We start from the raw sequence: 22,638 nt of genomic DNA on the forward strand, positions 1-22,638 counted from the left end.
TGCAGACTCTCAGGCCCCCCTTGGACTTGCTGAATCAGAAACTCGGGGGGGGGGGAACAATCTCTGTTTTAAAAGGATCACTCTCTAGATGATCCTAATGCCCCGCTGAAGTTTGAGAACCACTGGTCTGGATTATGCAAATGCACACAAACAGTTGCCTGAATGAGCTGGATTCAGCAGGTGTTTGTGAAGCCAGGGGAAGGCCTGAAAGGACCCAGGCAAGGTGCCTGCTCCCAGCGTGTTCAAGGTCCAGTGACCTAGTTCTAGCCTTCGTCCTTGGGCTCAGGGTCCCCTGCCCTTTAGAAAGAAACACTGAACCATACCAGACCACTACGTTGGCACAAGATCACACTTTAGTTCAGAGAGACATTTGTATAAATACTGTACTTGAAATGGCTCCACCCCTGCAGCTGGAAGCCAAGGACACAGCTCTCCACAGTCCTGCGGCCCCTTAGGCGATGGGTTTTAACACTGAAGAGAGTCATGGTCACTTTTGAAGCCAGTTTAGGAGCTTGCTTTGACATTCGTCAATGACTCTCTGCCCCACACCTCTCTTGGACTAATTTTTTCCCCTCTGAGGTAGATTATTTATAGGGGAAACCAAAGAGAAAACAATTTTTTTAAAGTTTAACTTTGCTAGTCCTTTGCAAACAGGCTGACGGAGTCTCCTGTTTGTATCAACAAGTGCACTTTTTACCTTTTAACCTATGCCCACTACTTGAACCCAAGCAAGGTCCCATCCACTAGAAAGTAGACATTAAGATCTGTTGGCCCATCCTCTCTTCCCCTTCTGTGCCAGAGGGGCTGGTGCAATGTGAGACCTGGGCAGGTCATGCCACTGCCACATGTAGGGTGGTCAAAGTGAGGATACTTATCTGCAACCCAATATCCCAAGTCCATGAGCACAAGATAGGCCCTGCTTCACCAGGTCACATAGGGCACGGCTGGCTTCCACAGGGCTTGGCATCCTCGGGTTTCAGAGCCTTATTGCAGGTGGCAGAGGCCTGGCCGCTGGGGTCCCGGCACTCCACGGTCCGTCGCTGCCAGCCAGCTCCACAGCTGCTGGAGCACTCAGACCAGTCCCCCAGCACCCACTGCGCGTTGAGCAGGGGCTGGATGACGTTGGTGGTTGCCCTCTCTTTGTTGTTTTGTATGCTGAAGTTCATGTCATTAGGAACGAAGAAAGTATATTTGACTTTGGGGGGAAAGACTTCACTGGGGACTGTTAGGAGCTGCACGGTCAGAGGCTCAGGCAGGGGCCGGAAGCTCTGTAGCCGCTCCAGAGTGGCAATGGAACCACTGTACTTAAGGATGGTCCCCTTCACTAGGATGTCCTGCTCTATGGCGGAGATGGCAAGGTTCCCATTGAGCAGGTACTGCCCGTCAGCTGTCTTCAATGCCAGGTAGTTGCCATCATTCTGGACCCCTGGGTGGCTCCGTTGTTTCACATCAATGTTTGTGGCACCAGCTGGGATGGTGACAATGTCATTGTAGCCATAACTAGGACAGGAACAGAAAGATACCCTTAGGACCAGTGGCTTCCCAGCCCAGAGCCTAAGGAAGTTAACCTGCTGCTGACTGGGGGTGGCAAATGAAAACCAATAACAAATAATTATGTTGTTGCTTCCAAGTTCTAAATAAATTCGCTGCCGAGGCCAAAAGGAATGTTCTGTATGTTGGCTTTCATGGGCTTTTGCTCTGCCTGGCAACTCCATCCCAGATGCTGAGGCTGGGGAGTTGAGATGTGTGGGTCTGGACAGTAGCACAGGGAGGAGAGCAACCCCGAGGGGTTTGGAAAGCTGCACTGGGGCTTCAAGCCTGGCAGCTCTCGGCTCAAATGAGATCTCCCACACAGTGAGTGTTCTGCACGGGCATAAAACTTCGCTTGGCCACTTTCATAGCCAGAGCCCAAACCCGTGTGGAAGAATGTGTTCCACACACGCATTCCAGAATCTGATGCCTCACTCCACCTCTTAGAGTCCATCAGTTCTTAGTACTTGGTTAATATGGCTCCGGGGCCAGAACCGGGACATAGAGGAGCTGTCTTCTGGATGTTCCCAGATACCATGAGCTGTGCTCCTGGGTGGATAGGATGCTGTTTGCGGGAATGTTTCAACTCTATTGTAGGGCTTTATGTGGGCTGAGTGGACCTCAGTTCTTATTCTTATCTTCTGGAGTGACAGCATTTAGATTACACAGGCTGGGAAGAAAGTGGAAAGGACTGAGGACTACAGCTGTCGGCCCTTCACTGTTTCTGCCTCTGCCCAGCTGGGGCCAGCTGCTTGGTCTGGGGCAGTGTGAAAGCATCCACGGGCCCATTTGAATGCCTAAGAGGGAGCCAGCAAGGAGACCCAGTATCTGAACACCCCACATCCCAGGCTTCTTTTTCCTATATGCTCTGATTTTCATTTTTTTTTCTAGATAGAGAAAGAGAGAAAGAGGGAGGGAGAAGTGGGAAGCATCAACTCATAGTAGTTGCTTCCCGTTTGTGCCTTGACCGGGCAAGCCCAGAGTTTTGAACCGGTGACCTCAGTGTTCCAGGTCTATGCTTTATCCACTGTGCCACCACAGGTCAGGCCTGATTTTCAATTTGAAAAGACCTCCCAGTGGTCTGCTGTGGGCAGATTCTGCTCTCCTGAGCCTGGTGAGATGTGAGACAGGGAGAGACAGAGGGGCCATGCGGCTGTATAATACCCACCCTCCCTTCCTCTCCAAGAAGTGCCTGAAACACAAGAAGAAGGCTGTCCAGGAGTTAAGAAACTTGGTTCTCTTCCTGGATGTTATTAATCATCACTGTAAGCCTAGAAGAGTCAGGTACTGTTATTAAACCTTAGTTTCTTCATCTGTAAATGGGGAGTAATAGTGCTGGCCTTGCCCATCTCAGAGACTTGTTTTCAGAATCAAACACAGCCACTGAGGTGAATCGCTTAGACAAATACCAGGAGCTTTAAGGATGCCGACCACTAAGCTGTGAGAGTTATGAAGGAACTGAGGTCCTTCATAACTGAGGTCCCCTTCCCTTGTACCTCCTTTTCTAAAGACCCACCTGCAGGCAGGACAGGCTTGCCTGGAGTAAGGGAAGGTGTCATTCCCAAAACAGACCTGGAAGAGCTGCTTCCTGGCAAAGGTCCCGGTTACTCAGTGTAGCTCTACTGCCGATGACTCCGAGATGATCCATCCCTCTCCATGTGGCCTCCGACTCCCCTGTGCATGGTTCTCTGTATGGGCCAGACTCTATCCTGGTTACTCTGCGTGTCCCATGTCATGACTCTTAACAATGGCTCTGGTATACAGAGGACTGCTGACATTTTATCAAGAACCTGAAGCTCAGTATTCCATGGGTGTTAAGGAGCAGCTATACTGGAAACGGGGATGTGATTCCAAAGCCTGTTCTGTTCTTCCACCTCGGTACTGAAGTACTAGGAGGTTTACCTGGAGGGGTTGAGGGAACCGGAGATTTTCCTGCAGGAGTTGCCTTTGCCTCCACACACGCCACATTTGTCCAGCTTCCTAGGCGAGTCCACCACGTGGTCACAGCCAGCCTTGACACACTGGCCACGGACACAGATGGCCAACGTTTCCGGCCCACACAGGGTGCCATCGATCACCTGCAGCAGGGAAAGGGAAAGGAGGACAGGGCGTGGTGGGTACAGAGGCAGCCCGTGGCTGGAGGGAGGTGTGTGTGGGGTGGTGGTGGCAGGTGACCTTCGTCCTCATTCGTGGATCAGAGTTCCAGGAGGATTCTCACCTTGGCCTCAAACACTTTGAATTCACTCCTCCCCCGGGCTCGGCAGAACAATTTGCAGCGGTCCCGGGGGGACACCCCTGCATATTTGGGGACCCATTGCAGAAGGTTCCCATCCATGTCGGTGTAATTGTAGGCATTATACTTCTCACACTGCTGCTCGCGGAAGCTTTTCCCTGGAAAGAGTAAGAAAAAGAGTTAAGATGCCATGCGGAAGCAGGGAGGACCCAGCTGGAGAAATGCCTGCCTTCAGGGCACCTTTCCTCCTCCTGGTTCTACCTGAACCCAGGACACAGGCCCAGGGTCACCTGGGCTCAGCACTGTTAGGTACACCCGACCTCGTCCCACGTGTGACCCTCATTCACAAGGGCAAGGAGGGGAGCATCCCACTTAGCTGGGTTTTCTGGGCCAAATACCCTTTCCATTTGAAGAAGATTAATTCTGTCTTACAACTATACTCCTCACAAAAATTAAGGGATCAGGGAACTTGCAGATACTCTAGTACTTTCAGCCTTTTGTATAGTGCATTTTCATGAATGAAATAAAAGTCGGTTTTGCATCTTATTTGCATAATTGAAAAACTTCATTTGACTTGTTTGCTTTTCTGTTGTTATTGTTTAATAAAAAAGAAATCAAATGCTTCCTTTTTTTACTGCTTCATATTCATTTTGAAATATCCCCTAATTTTTGTGAGCAATATAAATAAACTTGGGTGAAAATAGGGCAATTTGGTAAGTGTAGAAAACCAAGAGTGATGCATGGGATTATTTTGGGGGCCACTGTTAGCATGCTTTATCTTGACTTCTTTGGTGACATTGGACACATGGCCCTGGACTTCCAGATGTGCAGCTCCAGCTCTCATCCTGCCTTGCACCCCATCTGATGCTGAGTATCTAGAGAGGACCCCATTATAGGTGCTGTGATTACTCCGGCTCAGCACAGCCCAACTCCACATGGTTCCTCCATTAACTGGACTGATTTACATTGGTGATACTGCCACATTCCAGTCTGAGACTGAGCATTTGAGTGTTTACATCCTCCATTTCCAAGCTGCCATTAAATCCTACCATATGCAGGACAACCTGTGATGTTAAATGTCTCTGTGCCGCTCTCACCACCTCAGGCCACCTCTCACAAGCCCAGGCCTCGTGGTTTCACTTGGGACCCAGTGCCCAGCCTCCTACACATGGTTGCCTCCTTTCCCAACCTGCTACATGCTGCTTCCTGAGCAATCCACCTGCACTATGGCTTTCCCCCACTCCTGAAATTAAACTTGCTCTTCTGACTGTGGCTCTCTAGCTCAGCTGCTCTCTAGCTCAGCTGCATCCCGCATGGCCTGTGGAGACTTTTCAAGTCCCAGATGGCTCTACCCACTCCACAGATGGATTCCATGCATCCGGTGGATCTGGGCCACCATGTCTGAAAATGCTTCCCAGGTGACTTGCAAGAACAGCTGTAACTGAGGACTTCTATGTGCTGTTTTAGCTTACATGGACTTTTGTCACCTGCTCTTGCAATGCTGGGACATTCCGCTGGACTCCACTGAGTGAATCACAGCCCCTCTCAAACCTCCCGCCTCCAGGCCCATCCTCCTGCTCTCCATCACTATCTCAGTCCTCCAGCCTCTGGTCAGCCTTCCCTCCCCGCGAAGCTTCTGACAAATCCAGGCTTTTCCTTGTTCTGAATTCCTCATAAGCCTGGAGTCTGTGCTTCACAGATTATGTTTCATTTGCTTTTTAAAAGGGGTTTGGATCTCTAGCTAGATGGCACGTTCCTTGAGGATGGAGATCATGCTTTGTGCATTTTTAAAATATAATTTGTAACATCTATTTATAACAGTTCTAACCACGCAAGAGGCACTAAAAACATTTGTTGATTGTGAAGGCTCATCTTGGTGCATCTGAAATTGTGATATTACTAGTGTCCATGTCTACCTGGCAAACTCTCACAGTTCTGGTGAATGCTTCACCCATAAGCCAGGCAAACTCCCACAATTCTGGGGCACAGTTACTAGAGACTCCTGCTGCTGCTGAGTCTCACATCTTGCAAACTGTAAAACTACAGATTCCCCCATTAGACACCAACCCAATGCCAATGTGTCTTTGCACTTGGATGGATCGCTTTTAAGCTGTTTGTCTTTTGCTGCCTGCCAATACTTCCTGAAGCTGCACAGTGGGGAGTTGATTGGGATGGTACGGACAAAACTTCTAATGGCTCTTTCTCACCAGTTCAGTTGCTGCCATTCCTGCCTCTGGGATGATACATGTGCTTTCTAGCAGGTACGCAGGGTAGGAATATGCCAAGGAGGTAGAGGCAGTGTTGCTTTCTGGGAAGATTCCTTCAGGCAGTTGCTATGGCCCCAAGGGAACATGGGCAACTCCTCTCTGAAGGAATGTGCATTGGGCTGAGTGTTGACTGGGAAGACACTGGAGGTTTGGCTCTGACACTTGCTTTGGAAAACACTTCCATTCTGCACACAGACAAGGGTTCAGATGCTTCCAGGAGGAATATTATCCCAGACGCTAGCCTCTGCAAGCCTCCTCCTCCATCAAGTAAGTTTGGTTGGGAGTGACATCCTTTGTCTCCACTTCTTGGAAGACCAGGGCTTTTCCTCTCCTTGACTTTCCCATGCTCTCTTAGCACAAGAGAACTGTTCTGGGTCACTAAGGGCTGCCCTAAAAGTCGGTGCCCTGCAGAACCCATCCATGTCTGGATCACAAGAAAGCTCTGTATCCCTGGAGACGCACCCTACTCATTCTTCTTTTGGGATCTTAGGCAGCAACAAGAACAGCTGCTCCTGCATGTGTGGCCGTAAGTGGAAATTACCATCAGGAGGACACTCCTCCGTGTGGCATGACTGGTACTTGGCTCTCCGACCCAAGCAGTATCTTCCTCCGTTCTGAGGCTCAGGGTCCTTGCACTCACGGTGTGAAAACTGTACTCCTCCTCCGCAGGTCCGGGAACATTCTCCCCAGGGTCCCCAGGGGGCCCAGCCTCCATCCACCACGGCCTGCAACACACAAAGCCACACTGAGTCAGGAGCTGAGTTATGAAGGGGAGGGGACGACATGAAGTTCAGTAAATTGCCTGAATCATTTGTTTCATGGATGTGTGGCCTGCTTGGCTGTCGGCTTTGTGGACACAGAGGCTGTGTTGGACGTGCTCACAGCTGACTGCCAGCGTCTAAAACAGCGCCTTGCCCTTGCTACGGTACTCAGTGTTTGTAGTTGAATGAAAGTCTTTTATGGGAATAAAGTTGGGTCTAATGCAGCCGTTCTTCACTGGGGCCAGTTTTGTCCTTTGGGACAAATGTTTAGAGACATTTTGGTTGTGACAACTGGAGAGGGTCTATGTTGCTGGCCTCTTGTGGGTAGATGATGAGATGCTGCTAAACACCTAACAATAAACAACCACAATGAATGAGACGCTCTCTACAAGCAAGACTTGTGCAGCCCCTGATGTCCCTAACGCCGAGGCTAAGGAGTCCTGGTCTAATGGAATGCCGTTGGGAAGTGTCGCTGCTTGTCTACCAGTTACCAGTTCAGCGGGGCAGGCGAGCCCTGGGAAATAAACAGAGCTGCTTCCAACTTTACAACTGACCCAGGAGAACAAAGCTTTGTCATCGGTGGGGTGATAGAATTTTCAAAATAAAAATAATTTTTAAAATTACAAAAAGAATTATTTACTGGTATATATAAAAAAAGAAAAGTACAGAAAAGTGTCAAGAAGAAAGTAATGCTATAAAAAAAGTGTTACTACCCAGATAAAACCATTGACATGATTTCCAACAATATTTTTTCATACTTTTGTTTTGCATATATAATCATAAAGATGCAGTGTTTTTTTAAAAAAGTTTTACACAGATATGATTATGTCACATATATATTATTTTATGATTTGTCCTTTCCCTTCAAAAATAGATGATAAATAGTATTTCATAATTATCCCATGTTAACCTCTCCCGGCAAGGAGCTTGGCTCTGGTGCTGGGGAGGGTTGCACGGGCCCGCCCCTCCCTAAGTGATGTGTGAAGCACATATACAGGGGTATGTGTGGGGGATATCTAGAAGAGACGTTCAGCATCTGAGAAGGAAGATGAGAGGTGGCTGAGGATGAAGTCATGAACCCCACCCTGGCTCAGGCTTAGCATCGAGTGAGCCAGACCTGGCCCGAGCAGGTTCCTGAGACTCAGTTCAAAGGATGCATGTCACTGAGGACAGCCCTTGGGAGAGTGAGTGGTTGAGCCACCCCTGTGATTCAGTGCTGGGCTGGCACCAGGCTACCCAACTTAGCGGATGCCGTTTCTTAGGGACGGTTCAGTGACTCGCAGAGAGAGAAATGTGATCAGCCCCACAGTTTGGAAAGATTAAGAGCAGGGCAAAGAAGTGAATCTTAAAACTCCCAGTGGCATTGCCTTGGTTTTTCTGGCAAATTCGCTCTTGTCCGGGGCCAAGTTTCCTCTGCCCGTCAGAGGCAGTCTGATTCCTTCTCCTCTCCTCCTCTTTGAGTATGGAATCCCACAATTACTGCCCTGACCTCTGATTATGAATTCAGCTCAGACATGGGTATAATATGAATACTTTTCCTTCGTTTGATTAAATATTCCTCTTCTGAGTCACTCGTATTTGTTTATTAAAGAATTCAGAATGGCTTCATTTTTTGAGTGCCCATGGTCTGGTCTCTGTGCTGGACTGTTCATACTTGTCATCAGTCCTCACAAGCCTTCAAGTCAGCTCCAGAGCAGCCCCAAATGGGGAGTTCCAGCAATGCCTGGCGCCCTGGCATCAGCCGTGTGCTCTGAGTACGGCTTCGAAGGGCTCCTCTTGTGTTTGAATAAATATGCTCTGCTTTGTTTGTAGAAAGATGAGTGATTTTACTTAGAGGTCAGAGCTGTCGCCTGGCCCACAGTCTCTTAGTTCATGGCTCTCAAGTGCAGTTTCCTCCTTGAAAAAGCTGTCCCCCGCCTTCCCCTCACCCCACTCACCTCCGTGTCTCCCAGGGGCCATTCCTCACCTTTGGCTTCTCTACTTCCTCCTCAGAAAGACAGCGGCCATCCCAGCAGAGGAGCCCAGGCCCACAGGGCGTCCCATCAGCCCAGGGCAGGCTGCCGTTCTTTGTGTGGCAGAGGGGCTCAGCACCATCCATGTGGCACCAGAGCTGGGCACAGATATCTTGTGCAGAGGTGTTGGGGCAGTGGCGGAAACCCAGCCCAAAGATCTGCTTGCACTGCTGGTCCAGCTCATAGAGGGCCCTTTGGCCAGGGAGGTCTGTCGGAAGGGGCAGGGCCGAGGTGGGGGCGTCGAGGAGACAGTCTCCTGAAAAATGGAGGAAGCAGAGGAACAAGGGAATAAGGGGCTAGAGTTTCCCTCTCTCAGCTCTCCATGGCTCCCATGTTACCCCTAGATCCCTACTGACAGCGTTTAAGGTCTAGACATCACACTTTCCTTGACCTCAGTCTGAAAACTCAATCCTCATCATCTGGATAGACAGAGGCAGATTAAGGTCGGTTGAGGTCCCGGGTACAGAAGAAAATATCGGGCCCCTTACATTAGAAAAAACTGTAAAGTTGAGGTTTTGTGGGGCCCTACAAAAGTTAGGGCCCTTCAGAAGTCGGGGCCCAGGGCGTGCACCTGGTGCACCCACCGTTAAATCCACCTCTGCGGATAGAACTTGTCCAATTTTTGACCATCAGCTGCAAACTTTATTTTTAGGATTGCAATTCTTTTGGTGCCTGAAACATCTGATATGATTCAGTGTTTACCTACAGAATGTCAGCAAATTGTAATGATAATCTATGTCAATATAATCAGGGGTATAGAGAAACTTTTAAAAATACATGGCATGCAAAATAAAGTTCTGATGTTTGGATAAACCATTAGTTTTGTATTATATGTGCCTCTGCCTCCTTCAAGGAGAAGAATCGGGAATAAACTGTGTTTTCACTGCTTTACTCCACAAGTCAAGCTGTTCTACCCAGGCGCACTGCTCCCACCCCACCCCACCCCACCCCATCCGACTCCTTGCTCTTGTTGCTGTGTCTGAGCTATCATGTGACGTGCCACTCGAGTTGGACACTCTCTTCTCTGTTCTGTGTTGCAGGCATTCTTCCACTCCTTGTTCAGATCCACCTCCTCCAGACAAACCTTCTCAAATAATTCCATCTGCTTTGTGACTAACCATCTATAGCAGCCCTAAACTCAGGCTGCTGGTAAATGGGTTGAGGAAGAACACGCTTTGTGGGAATGGTGCGAAGGCCATGGCACAGTGGGTGAGGCATGGGACAAACCTCTGAAGTCTCATCTAATCCTAAATGGCTACAATGCTTTGTGATGGCGCTCAGCCAGAAACCGTGCAGGTGCCTAAGGTGATCTAAGGAGGCCCACTGGGCAGAGCTCAACCGCCATTAGCTGGCCAGGTATGCCTACCGTGCCCACCGTCCAGGAGCTCCATGAGGTACATGGCACTGCAGGGAGACCAGGGCAGCGTCTTGTTTAGGTGGACGAAGAGGGGTGCCATCATGTGGTGCTTGCCCATGGGCCCAAAGAGCCGTGCACAGGGCTTGGAGTCATCGTGGGGCATACTGAGGACGTGCCCTGGGGACGGAGAGAGACCCGCAGTCGACCGTGACAGCCTACACGCTCTCCAGCCCTCCACACCCTGCTCCAAAGGCGTTCTATATGGCCCAGTGCTCCTTCCCTCTCTTTGATGAGAGAGAGAGAGAGAGAGAGAGAGAGAGAGAGAGAGAGAAGCAACATGCCCTGTTCTAATTCCTTCAAGATTTTTTCACCCTGGGCTTTTTTCTTACAGCTGCTTTTTCAGAGTACCGGAGAATACTGCCACCCCTTTACCCTCTGCCTCAGCCTGTCTCATGTTCACGTTAATTCCTAGGCACACTATCTTCACAATTCATCTTCCCGGAGTTCTTATTGCTCCACTTGGACACCGCATTACAACTCTACCCAAGCAATTGTTTCATGTTTTGGCGTTTTCCTGGTGATCTCTGACGATGGGCCAGGATGCTATTTTAATATTTTGGCCTTATGCTCAGGGTGGGAATGGAGAGAGCACAATATGTATTGGCATGTCATCGTTCTGTCAGAATTATGAGGAGAAACTGGCTCACGGCGAGGGTTGTGTAATCCTCTGGGCCTGGGGGAGCCTGGGCTGGGAAGAGGCCGTTCTCTCTGACAGCATGGCAGCGCTTACCCAGCTCGTGGGCCAGCGTGTAGGCCGCCTGCAGCCCCTCGTCCTCAATCACAGAGCAGCTCTTGTTGGGGTCACAGATTGTGCCAATGTCCGCCACGCCCAGGGTGTCACACATGCCCTCCTTCCCACAGAAGTTCTGTGTGGTGGAGAGGGTGAGATCGTGAGAACAGGCGCAGTGCAGAACCTCCTATTCCTGCTGCTGCCTGACAGGAAGGACATTTTTTACGCCCCAAACCCTCATTTCTTCGCAAAGGACACTCATTTGAGGGAGACTGTTTCTCTTTCTATGTTGGTGTGTGCTAGGGCTGGCTGGGACTTGGACAGCTTGTTTTGGGAGCAGGACAGTACAGTGGTTAAGCATACTGACCCTAAAGCAAGACTGCCTGGGCTTGACCACGGGTGCTGCCACTTTATGACACTCTGTGCCTCAGTTTCCTCAGTTGTAAAATGGGGAACTGTATAACAGTACTTGCCTGGGGTTGTTGTGAGGGCTGAGGCATAAACAGAGCCTTGCACACGTTATCACACTCTCTAGTACTGAGAAGGCTGCCTGTCTCAATCATACCAGATGGGTGGGCAGTCTCCTGATTTGAGGACATCTTGATGGTAACCACCTGGTTACCTGTCCCTGTGCCGAACAACTACCACAGCTAGACCTCCTCTCTTAATTCCCACTCCAGATCTCTCACTGGGCAGTGTGAGCCCATTTCCTCTTGCTATGACCTCAGCAGACAGCTGGTCCCAAACATTTGGAAAACAGCCCTTACGAGATTCCTCTCCTTCCCTTGCAAATACCTCACACTTGTCCTCATGACCTCCTCCTCCTCATTCCACACACGAGGCTCCTGGTGTCCAGCTGGGGCCAGCAGGGAGACATTCCCCATGTTTGGGCAGGCCTCACGGTCGTCCCTTTGATCTACCCACCCCAGCTCTGGCCCTCCCCGGGAGGAGCTGGGCCACAGACCTGTCTGGTTAGCAGGATGGCGGTGTCGAAGTGCTCTGGGTGCCGGTCGCTGGGCTGGTTGAAACGCCGCTGCCAGCTGCAGAAGTTGCGCAGCGTGAGCCCACCATTGTCAGACACTTCTGGGCCCCACCTCTCATCTTCCACTATGAGCACTTTCACCACCACCAGGTTGATGGAGTTCCTAATGCTGGGGTGCTTGTAGATGCGGGCAGCCACGGACATTAGTGTCAGGATGTGGTTCTGTTGGGAAGGAGGGAATGGGAAGAGTGAAGGGCTCAATCTCCCAACTGGCTGCCAGCCCGCGGCCTCACCTCGCTCCCCCAGCCCACGTGGCCTGCTCTGTGCCGAGCATCTGATAAACGGCATTTTGCTGAAAACTCACACCCTCGAGGCCCTTCATTTTTCATAAAAGAAAGTGGTGTCTCAGTAACTGTCCCAGGATCACAAATCTAATGAGCGAACAGCCAGCACTTGAACCCAGACTGCCTGGCTCCAAAGCGAGTGCATTCAACATCTTGACCAGACACATGTGGCTATGTAAATCAAAATTAATTAAAACTCAAAGAAATTAAAATTATAGCTCCTCTGTTACACTGGCCATGTTTCAAGTACGTAAATAGCCATCTATGAAATGTGGCTACTGTGTTGGACTGAGCAGACAGAACGTTCCATCACAGAAAGCTCTATTGGAGGAAACTGGTTATTCTGCCTGGACCCTGACTCCGACCATCTCCCTGCCAGCTGCCCCCCACCCCCCGCCCCACTCCGTTCTCAGCCCAGACGCAATTATCTGAGCACTCCAGGTTAGTAGAATTTCTCTCTTAGAATCCAGCTGTGCATTTTCTTGTTGTCTACTGGAGTTAACTTCTCTTTAGGATGGGAATGTTAACCCTGAAAATTTTGCTCTAATAAGCACTATGAACAAAGGCTACTCTGCTCCTGGTGTGGGGCCCAGACTTGATCTATGTCACCTCGTTACATGCTTACAATAACCCTGGGAGTATGTACTGCGATCCCTCCTTCTAAGGCACGTAGCTCTTCGAGCCAGGATGCAGCCCAGGCGTGACCCTGTCCGAGGTCCACCTTCTTCCCATTAAGTTTCCCAGTACTTGGCCTTCTGGTTTTCGCCCGGACGGCCCTGAAGGGTTTATTCCCTTCTGTCTGGGGCTTGAGAGAATCCAGTGGGCCTAATGAGACCCAGATGCTTAGACTCACACCTGCTTTCAGTCCCACCCAGGCCAGCTGAAATAGTCGACATCATTGCTTGGCCTCGGTCCTATCCCTGGGCTGCCAGCTGCTCCCCCGGCTTTGGAGGAGGCCAGGCTGGAGCTGACTCTCCTGCCTCAGGGACCTCTAAAAGTGAGTTTTCTTGCTAAGGACGGCTCTGTGGGACCTCAAGCTCAGGCACTAAGAATAGCTCAGCTGCAAGCATGGACCCAGATGGGCAGAGCATCAGCCCCAGATGAGGGTTGCCAGATGGATCCTGGTTGGGGCTCATGTGGGAGTCTGTCCATCTCCATTCCTCTCACTTAAAATAAAAATAAATAAATAAATAAATAAATAAATAAATAAATAAAAGTGAGTTCTCTTGGGTTATTTTGTGGAAGAGGAGACAAAGGGACAGGCATGTGTGCCTTCAGCCATGAGTGTGGCCGGCTGAGCAGGCACTCGCTTGCCCTGCTCCCTGTGCTCTGGGGCGCCATCTCTGTCAGCCTCCCTTTTCTCTCTCTGGTGGTCTGGACAGGGGAGTGGAAGGAGGGTAAAGGAGAGCAAAAAACTAGAGAGGGACAGTTTGAGGACATGTGTGGACGGGAGTTCCAGAAGAATTCCATCATTTGTGAATGGGATCTGCCCATTCACCTAACAGGCAACAAGCCAGGTATTTTGTAAGCCCTACAAACAGGGGCTGGCAGGTTACTAAGGGTGTCAAGTACTCCAGCTATGTTAGGCTGATGTGAGTATCTTATCAGCAGAGCTGAAACTTGGCACTTGCTCTTGGAGTTGGATTCCTAAGGGAAAAAAGCAATCACATCATTATGCAACTGGGGGTGAGGGCTGAGGAATGGTAGCTTGTTGAGGTTACTTCCTGTCCAGGTCTTCATTGTTCCCAGCGGCAGAAAGCCTCCTGGTCTCTGACTCTAAGAAGGGCAGAGTCTGATGGGCCAAGGATCAACTCCTAGGGTTTCTCTGAGGCAACCTGCACTTTCCATGTAAGATTTCTTTCCTTTGAGTCCTGATTTTATAATCTCAAAACTGGGGAGATGATGTCTTACAAAGAAAGCGTGAAGATCAGAGATGTCCACTGCTCATTACTGGTCCCAGAGAAATATGTAAAGGACTGAAGGCTTGAGGTTTAGAAGGGTTGGCATTCCCAAGCTGACCAGATCAGACGAAGGCTCTCAGGTAGCAGCTGAGTGGGGACCGTGCAATGGCCATGTGTTCAGGAACATCTAAGACATTGTTGTGTAAACTGCTGCACAAAGGTGGGGTGAGGCATCAGGGATGCTTCCCAACACTCAGGTTCTCAGGGAGTTTCCTCCTTTGCAGTTTGGGTAGCTCGTAGCATCTTTTCCAGACAACGAATAGCTGTTGGGCTGAGCTGGCTTGAAAGCCACTACCCTTTAAGGCGGTAGGTTAAACCTAATGATCCGAAAGTCCTTCTGGTTGCAATCTCAGAAGATAATTTCCATTGCAGGTAGTCTGCAACAGGGTCCAGTGTTTCTTTAAAATCCCCAAACCTTGTCCCACTTACCTCCCTTCTTCTGTCTCACTGAATGCCAGATATGTGCAGTGCACCTAAGGTTTCCCAGAGGGAAGGACTCCTAGGCCTTGGTGGGGTGGCGGCCCTGAGTCTGTGAGTCTCTGATTCTCAGCCAATCCCATGAGCCAAAAGGGCAGGCCTGAGTTACGTCCCACAGGTGGTGGGCTCAGGAACCATGGAGGAAGAGGTCAGATGGCTCGCTGCACCACCTGGTGTCTATTTGTATCTCCTTGCACACCAGTGCAGGCTGCTTGCTGAGGCATGCGAGTAACATTGTGCCTCTGGTGGAGCTGAGTCCCAGTATAGCAGACAGCCTCCCACCAGCACGGCAGGTAGGCTGGACAGAGCCTATGGCCGGCCCGGCCCATGATGGTTAAAGAACCCTCCTTTTGAACAACAATGGTGGGGATCTGATGCCCTTAACATGTGTTAGGGAAGGTGGGGCATTTTTCAGGGAGTCTTTTTCTCTACTGGCTCTCCCAGAACCTGGAAAAGAGAAAACCACCCCAGCCAGTATGGCTGCAATACAACCCTCTTTGATTCCTTGAACTACAAACAAAAAGATCCACCCATAGCTCTGGCGCAGACAAAGCCACGAGGGTGGGAGTCTTGGGGCAGCTGGGCCTGGGTCACACGTGTTTCTAGCAGCTTCTTCTGCTCACAGTGCCATCCCTTATGCTTTGCTCATTTGCTCTTTGCGCTGTGGGTCCTCCTGCGTTTCCTTGTAGCATGCCTGGGAGAGGCAAGGAGATTGTGGACGTGGAAACCCTCTAACCTCAGCAGCCAGTGCCGTCTGTTTCCTTTTTTTCCTTCTGGGAATCTCTGTAGGGCCTGAGGCTGCTGAGGAGGAGGTGGGAGAAGCAAAGGAGAAGGAAAGAAGCAATAGGAGAAGAGAGAGTACCGCACAGTTTATCCTTAATTTCTCCTCATTCTCAAAACAGCAAGGGTAAGGCCCCCTCTCCAAGGCACACAGTTATTACACACAAGGAGTCAAGTGTAGTACTCTCAGCCAAGCAAGCTGAAAAGTAAAACCTCTCTGCTATGTGGGACAGCAGAGCTGACATAGCGATGTTTGGCTACGATGGTATGCGGCCATACTGGCCTCCTACTCTGACAAATGCCATCACCGAAGGCAACTCTAGTTTCAGTCATGCTTTGATGAGCGCCTACTATGTGCCAGGCACTGGTTGGGTGCTTTCTACTTTTTATTGCATCTCAACACAATGCCAGGACATTGGTATAATTGTTCTTACTATGCTGGTGAAAAATTGAGGTACAGAGAAATTGGTAACTTGCTCAAGAACACCATTATTTATGTTACTCTTTAAAGCCTATCCTCTTAATCATGACACTGATTTTGCTGTTTCAAAGAAAGCTACAGCGTAGCTGAAACAGACTCAAGCAAGTGAGCTTGCCCTGCCGTTGTCTATGTACACACCCCCTCCCATCTCCCCTTCCCCCCCCCCCCCCCCCCCCCGGGAGAAATAGTGAATCAAAAACCTTTTACTATTAAGGCATTTTTTTTTTTTTTGGAAAGCACTTCATGTGGGAGAGCATAATTCACACATAATTAACACTTGTCTTTCATCCAGTGAAGACTTGGGTGGCTACAGTGAGTGGGGCCTGTACCTGTTTTTGTTATTTTTCCAAAGCAGGACGTTTTTTATTATTAGAGACGGTACTAAACCGGGATTATGCTGGGCAAGGAGGGATCCATGCTCACTTTAGTGTTAGAGCTTATGGGAGACATTTTCCCCAGAAGATATGGTTAAGGGGGAGATGAGATGGCCATGACTTAGCTTGTCTCTGAAATCGTTTCCTAGTAGCTTGACATCTTGGGGAAACCTCTGGTCTGCTCTGGGGACAATAAGGGCCACTCCTAGCAGCCTCTCTGCTGAGCAGAGAATTCAGAAGCTCAGCTTGCAGTTGCTTTCCCAGCAGGACAGACTTCCCAGACTGAGTGTGGGTGCTGCCCAGCCCCCACTCGCTCTGCTCCTGCTCCAGTTTCATCCAGAGAGCAATTAGCAGCAGCCGGATGCAGACAGAGTTAATGGTCTCTTCCGAGGTGGTCCCTCCTTTCAGAAAGCCCCCTTTGTCTGGGCTCTTTCACTCTGAAACCAGATAAGAAGGTGGGAAGCTGGGGCCCCTCCATCAAGGGATTAAGTGAACTCAAGTGTACCGAGTCCTGGAAAACTTCATTGTCACTCGGCAGCAAGACCCACCTTGAGCAGGGCTGGTTCTTTCTCTGGCCTTCACGGTGGTTTCTTCTCAGTATCCTGGCAGCATGTCTTTGGACTGTTGGCTTCAAGGAACCATTCCCACAATATGGACAAGTGTCAGGGGGTCCGCAGAGCTGCAGAGTCACAGGCCCTCCGCGAGCCAAAGGCAGCCGGGCACAGTGAGGAGCACTGCGCTCCAGGTCAGCAGCTCGTGTGGCACACCCAGCCCCTCACCTAGGTTGCTACCTGTGTGACCTGGAGGAGGTCACACATGCTCAGCGAGCTGCACCTTCTTTGTCTAACTCCTCCACAGGTATTTCCACTGAGGTGATGAGCGTGGCAACCACTCTGCAGATGGAAGGCACTCAGAGCGGCTCCCCTATATAATACTGAACTTTCCAGAAGACTCATCATAAGGCAGCCTACAGATGACCTTGTCCAGGAGTATCTTTTCACAGATGAGCAAATCCAGGCCCTTGATGTGGCAAAGTCTCTCCTCTTCCTCATTGTGTCGCCAGCTGCTAAACCACTCACAAGTGCCTCCATCTGTGTGAATGAACTTCCAGGGAGACTCTTGGAGAACTTCATAAAGAACTGGACTCTATTTTGGGGAGAAGGGTCTGAGCAGGCAAGTTCTTGGGGAACTAGGACTTGATGTTCACCCTTGGCGGAGCTCATGGACCCATTGAGGAAGCTCAGGGGACTGAGCTGAGAAGTTCAGGTTTATTCTGTGGCATCTCCACAGCTGGTGAGCAGTCAGAGCAGAGGGGCCAGTGGGCAGTCATAAAAACAGCTGTGCCTCAGCCCCTGCCTCACCACAGCTGGAGTACACATGGGCTGTGACATAATGAGACTAAAAGGGAAGTAGTAGGGCTGGTCCAGCTGAGAGAGGACTTCTCTTTGAGGTATAAGACCTAGCAGTAGATGCCCCAGGTTGATCACATGTGCCTGATGTCCATTCCGATGTGCTCTCCTGACCTAGGCTGGCTCGGTGCAGAGGTGCATGTCTATGGATGTATTTGGAGGGGGAGGGGATGAAATAAGCATGTGCTAAGTCCAGCCAGGTATTGTATGAGGCATCATCCTGGGTGGCTCTGCAAAAGGAAAGTTGACTTGTCTGGTACAGCTAACTGCATTAAAATGCAACCAAGCATGCTGCCTCAGTGGTCTGGGCATCCTGAAGGTTAGCACCAAACAAGCCTGCTTCTGATGGCTCTGAGGTCTGCAGGGGCCACATACGTCCTTGAGGCAAATACTCAGTATCTTAAGTGTCTACTCTAGGTGAAGAGTTCAGAGAGCAAGATGGTAGGAAGGCATTAGAAAGGGCATTTTGGATCCGGAGATTGACAAGCAGTTACTTTCTCTGTTGCTTCTTTGTATTCATATTATTCATACCTCCTGGTTCACAGGTGGATGTAGACACTGGTCCATGGGTAGGGGAGGGGCTCAGCAGCTCAGCTCTGGGTTTGCAATGAACTACTTCAGCCGCTTTCTGTTGTTGCCCCCAGTAACCAGGCTTGCCTGTTCTCACCAGAGATGGGAGAAACCCCTCCTGCCACCCTATCTAGGACTTGCAGGGGAGGCAGGGAAACAGATATTAAGTCAGTGTAGACGCAAAGCCTGTGGGGCAGACAGCCTGAGGGCTTGAGGGCTTGCAGCTGTCCTGCCCTGCTCTGGAAAAAGTGATGTCTGCGACAGACAGCGTGCAGAGGAGTCTGCTCAGGGCTTAAGCTTCCCCTGCAGGGGCCAGAGGAGCAGACACATGGACCTTTTACCAACTAGTGCTTCCCATCGGTCCATCTAGGATGCATTGCCCAGTGATGGTAGAGTGGGAAAGAAGGGGTGAGAAACAGAACGGCTGACTGTGCCTTGTTTGGACTATTCTGCACAGGTGATGCTGAGATGCTTGGTGCTTCCAACAGTCAGGCACAGGCTGAGCCTAGAAGAGGGAACTCAACGGTCAGGTCTTCTCCACCTGACACATTACTGTAGTAAGAGAAAGTGCAGCCCCTACACTTCACCTGGTCTGTGGGGGAGATGTTGGGGCCAGGGCAATACAGACACCCCCTGCTGACTCTGCACCATCTTTGGTTCTAGTTAGAAACCATCTGGCTACAGAGGCTGTCCCCTGAACATAGTTTTCCTGCCCCAGCTCAGTAGAGAACTGTGTCTGGGCTTAGATCAGCTGGGGTGGATCAAGTATAGTTATGATTCCACTAGGAACAATAACTGAGAAAGTTCATATCCCCACTCTCTTCTCCCCTCCCTTTCCCACTGAAGCTGCAGTTTCCCGGACTGAGCCCCCAGGCAGAAATCCGGCTCCCCTCCCTTCTTCGCTGATGCTGGCACTGCCAAGTTCTACAGGGCCCAGCGCCAGGTTGGCAAGGTAGTTCCACCCCCTGATCAGAACCAGCTGGGCACACAGAAGTGGGGCAGCCCCTTTCCAGGTTCAGTTCCCTCCAAACAAGGTCCTTCATTTGTGGCAATCTTGGTTCTGCACACAAGGGAATGAAATAGCTACATCTTTCCATGGGAACCTCTTAGGTCTGGAGACAATAGAAGGTTAAAAAATAGGGGTAGGGTGGATGTTCTTCCAAAATGTTCATTGTTGGTCTCTAATGGGAGAGGCAGGTGTCCAGGGGTGCTTTTAAATCCATTTTCAGGTCAGTTTGCTGAGCACTGCCAGAGGTTCAGATGGGAGGAATGGGGTGAGAGGCAGCTGATAGGGGGAAGCGCTGGGACCTCCATCTTAAATTGGAAGGGAGGTGGGGGGTGCTGGATTTCAGAATTTAAGTAGAGCCCTGCTCTTTCTCAGAAGGACAGAAAAGGGAAGAATTTGGACACCCTGGGAGGTGACTGGGGACCTCCGGGCAAAGCGAGTCCTACCTGCAGGTCGGTCCCGTAGAATGTTGCCATGGACGCATCAGCTACAAGCAGCGTTTCCACGAAGCGAGCCTCAGACACAAACCGCTTGGTCCTACTCGTGGCCCCCAGGGGTGATGGCAGCTCGCTGGCGTCTTCTGACACGTCTTCTTCGCCCTCTTTCTCCTGTGCCTCCTCCTCCTCCTCCTTCTCGGCCTCGTTGTCTCTCTCCTGCCTTTGATCATGGGCCTTCTGCACCCCCCACTCGGGTCCTCCAGGGAGGGGGTGGGCTTGGGCGCGGCGTGCCCCGGGTCCCCAGCGCTGCAGGCGGTGCGGCCGGTGCAGGGAGTCCCCCGCTCCCAGCGGCTGGATGGTGAACTCCTCGCCGTCCAGCAGGAAGGAGCCGCTCAGCCCGCCGCACAGGCTGACCGCTGCCAGCGACTCCGGCACCCCGTTCACTGTGCCCGAGAAGAAGCAGGCGCGCAGCTCGCGCTCGCCCCCGGCAGCCCCGCCAGAGCCTCCAAGGCGCTGGATCTTGAACTCGGGTGCCAGGAAGCTGGCGTCAGGCGCCAGGCGCAGCACGAAGCCCTGGCCGAAGGCGGACAGGTGGAGCGCCAGCTCGCCCGCGCCGTCCACCCACCGCGTGGGCACCACCAGCTCCGAGGCCAGGCCCGGGACTCCCGGCCGGGCCGGGGCGCCGCGGGCAAGCGGCTGCAGCAGCAGCACCAGCAACAACAACAACAGCAGCAGGAGCGGCGGCCACTGCGGCGCGGCGCGGGGCATGGGGGCTCCGGCTGCGGCGCGCGCAAGAGAAGAAGCCGGCCCGGCGCGGGCAGGTGCTGGCGGCGCAGGCGCTGCCGGGCCGCTCCCTCTAGGAAAAAGGAAATCAATCAGGCCGCTGGGCGACTCAGCCCGTGGGGGCCTGGCCGCAGTGCGGTCCCCGGGCGGCCCCTCTGGCCGCGCAGCCGGTTCCACCGCGCTTGCCCGCGGATCAGAGAGCGAGCAACTGGCGCCCGGAGCCGCGCGCGCCCGCCCTCCGCCCCTGCCTCGTCCCCACCCCAAGAAGCACCGAGTGGGCTGCCGAGCCCTTCTTATTTATACTTCCTTCCTGGCTTTGACATAAGAAGTTTATTTTTGATCTCTCACTATTCCCGTTTCCCCTCCCCTGGGATCGGAGAGAGAAACTGAAAAGAGGGAGCGAGAGTGTAGAGAGAAAAAAAATTGGATGAAATGTAAAACCAATCAGGAATCAGCGGGACTTGCTCCCCTCTCCACTCCCCCCCCACCTTAAGTGTCAACTCCAACTTTTTCCCCTTCCCTTGACGCACGGCCCCACATTAACTCCTACAGCGCTGGAGTGGCCCTTGGCAGTTCTTGTGGAGGGCCAGTCGTTCCCTCCTTTAAGACCAAGTGCCCAGGACACATTCTCTGAGTGGCTCTCCGCCTTGGCCCAGCAATAGTATTGGGATCCCTGCAGAGTCACTCTGGGCATATAACTGTGTAGAAGAGAAGTCTCAGGAGAAGGTTCTAGAGCTTTTCATAGTGAAGCAAAAGAGAGAGGTGGGAGAAGTCATAATAAAACCATGCCCTCCCACTAAAAACCACATTTTCACCTCAAGCTTGGGATGGGGGAAAAAATACCCTCCCCCCCATTAATGGAACCAAAGACTCTTGTTACTGTCCCTTACAGGGACTGGCAGGCAGAACCAAGCACTGGTGGTAAATTACCAGAAGTGAGGTTGGCAGCAAAAGGGGGTCACCCACAGGGAAGGCAAGCCTTTCCCCAGGAGGGCAGCAGATCACCAGGAACTGTGAGTCTGGTCCTGAAAACTCGATTGGAACTCTGCTCAGTTCCCTGGGGGACTTCATGACAGGTGGCTATGGGTACAAAGAAGTATGAGTGTTGACTCATTCTGTCCCACACTGTCACCTCCCCCTGGGATGAGGGGACTGAAACACAGAGAAGGGAACGACATAGTCTACAGCCCTCTCTCCAGACCACAAAACACAGCATTTCATGGCCCCTAGTATTAATGGCACAGGTCTGGAGATTGGATTCAGGGTCCTGTTCTCCAAGTTTCTGCTACCAGTGTTCTGCCTGTGTTGGGGGCACCGACAGTTGAGTGGTCCACATTTCTTCTTAGTCCATCCAACTCCTTCCAACAGTGGTGGGGGTTCGGCATGCACCTGAGACTCTCAGGGCTTGTGACCTCCAAAGAGAAGGCTCTCATAGCCATAAAGAATTTTTGTGACTACAGAACCCTGGAGGAAGCCTGCCAGATTCCTTTCTGCTTTCTCAGAAAAGCAGAAGAATGGCTTTGGATTAGATGAAGGAAAAGATGAACTTCCCAACCCAGCATGCTCTAGAATTTCCTTTCCTGGATAATTTACAAGGTAAGAATAACTGGAGTCTCGGATGTTTTCCCCAAAACACTTCCAGAGGTGGAGGAATGGAAAGGATGGCCTCTTCAATCCTTTTCCAAAAATGAGTGACCGGGCAGGCAAGGCTGAATCTCATTTTGCTTCAGGCTTGATCACTGGTCTTTGCTTCCTGAAGCTCCTGGTTTGCCATTCCTCAGAGCGAAACTCCTAATTTTCCATAGCAATTAGGTCTATATAGGTCTTCCGTCTTTCTCCTTTGTAAGCACCTGCGAGGGTGCGATGGAGTGGTGAAGCCCAGTTTCCCTTCCTCTCCTCCTGAATGTGTATTAATGGCTACAAGTGGAACACCCAAGCAGACCAGGGAAAAGTCTTGAATGTCTTTGGGGGCCTCTGGTTTCAGTTGGGAAGGCTCTGGAGGTTTTTCTTTAAAAATAGAATGAAATGCCCCTGAAGAGAGCGGTTTGGAAGCTCCCGAGGAGAGATGACTTTATCCTGCCCCA

At 51.2% G+C, this 22,638-nt stretch overlaps 1 protein-coding gene across 1 annotated transcript; it reads right to left on the reverse strand.

Annotated features, from left to right (window-relative positions):
- Window positions 1-64: 64 nt before the first annotated feature.
- Window positions 65-20,916, reverse strand: ADAMTS8 (ADAM metallopeptidase with thrombospondin type 1 motif 8). Its single transcript, XM_066259747.1, has 9 exons — window positions 19,781-20,916; window positions 11,915-12,154; window positions 10,951-11,086; window positions 10,170-10,337; window positions 8,758-9,059; window positions 6,572-6,755; window positions 3,749-3,921; window positions 3,433-3,608; window positions 65-1,500 (listed from the first exon to the last, which is right to left on the reverse strand). The coding sequence occupies exons 1-9, from the start codon at window positions 20,537-20,539 to the stop codon at window positions 930-932; spliced, it is 2,709 nt and encodes a 902-aa protein (XP_066115844.1). The 5' UTR covers window positions 20,540-20,916; the 3' UTR covers window positions 65-929.
- Window positions 20,917-22,638: the final 1,722 nt, after the last annotated feature.

This window comes from Saccopteryx bilineata, chromosome 2, assembly GCF_036850765.1.
Source record: "Saccopteryx bilineata isolate mSacBil1 chromosome 2, mSacBil1_pri_phased_curated, whole genome shotgun sequence".
Classification (NCBI taxonomy): Eukaryota; Metazoa; Chordata; class Mammalia; order Chiroptera; family Emballonuridae; genus Saccopteryx; species Saccopteryx bilineata.

Excerpts from the sequence above, each read along its gene's own strand:
- ADAMTS8 (XM_066259747.1), bottom strand. The coding sequence starts at position 20,539 with ATGCCCCGCGCCGCGCCGCAGTGGCCGCCGCTCCTGCTGCTGTTGTTG. Across the intron at positions 6,756-8,757 it reads AGGAAGTAGAGAAGCCAAAG|GCCGTGGTGGATGGAGGCTG; the intron begins GTGAGGAATGGC and ends TGTGTGTTGCAG. Across the intron at positions 3,922-6,571 it reads GGAGGAGTGTCCTCCTGATG|GGAAAAGCTTCCGCGAGCAG; the intron begins GTAATTTCCACT and ends TACTCTTTCCAG.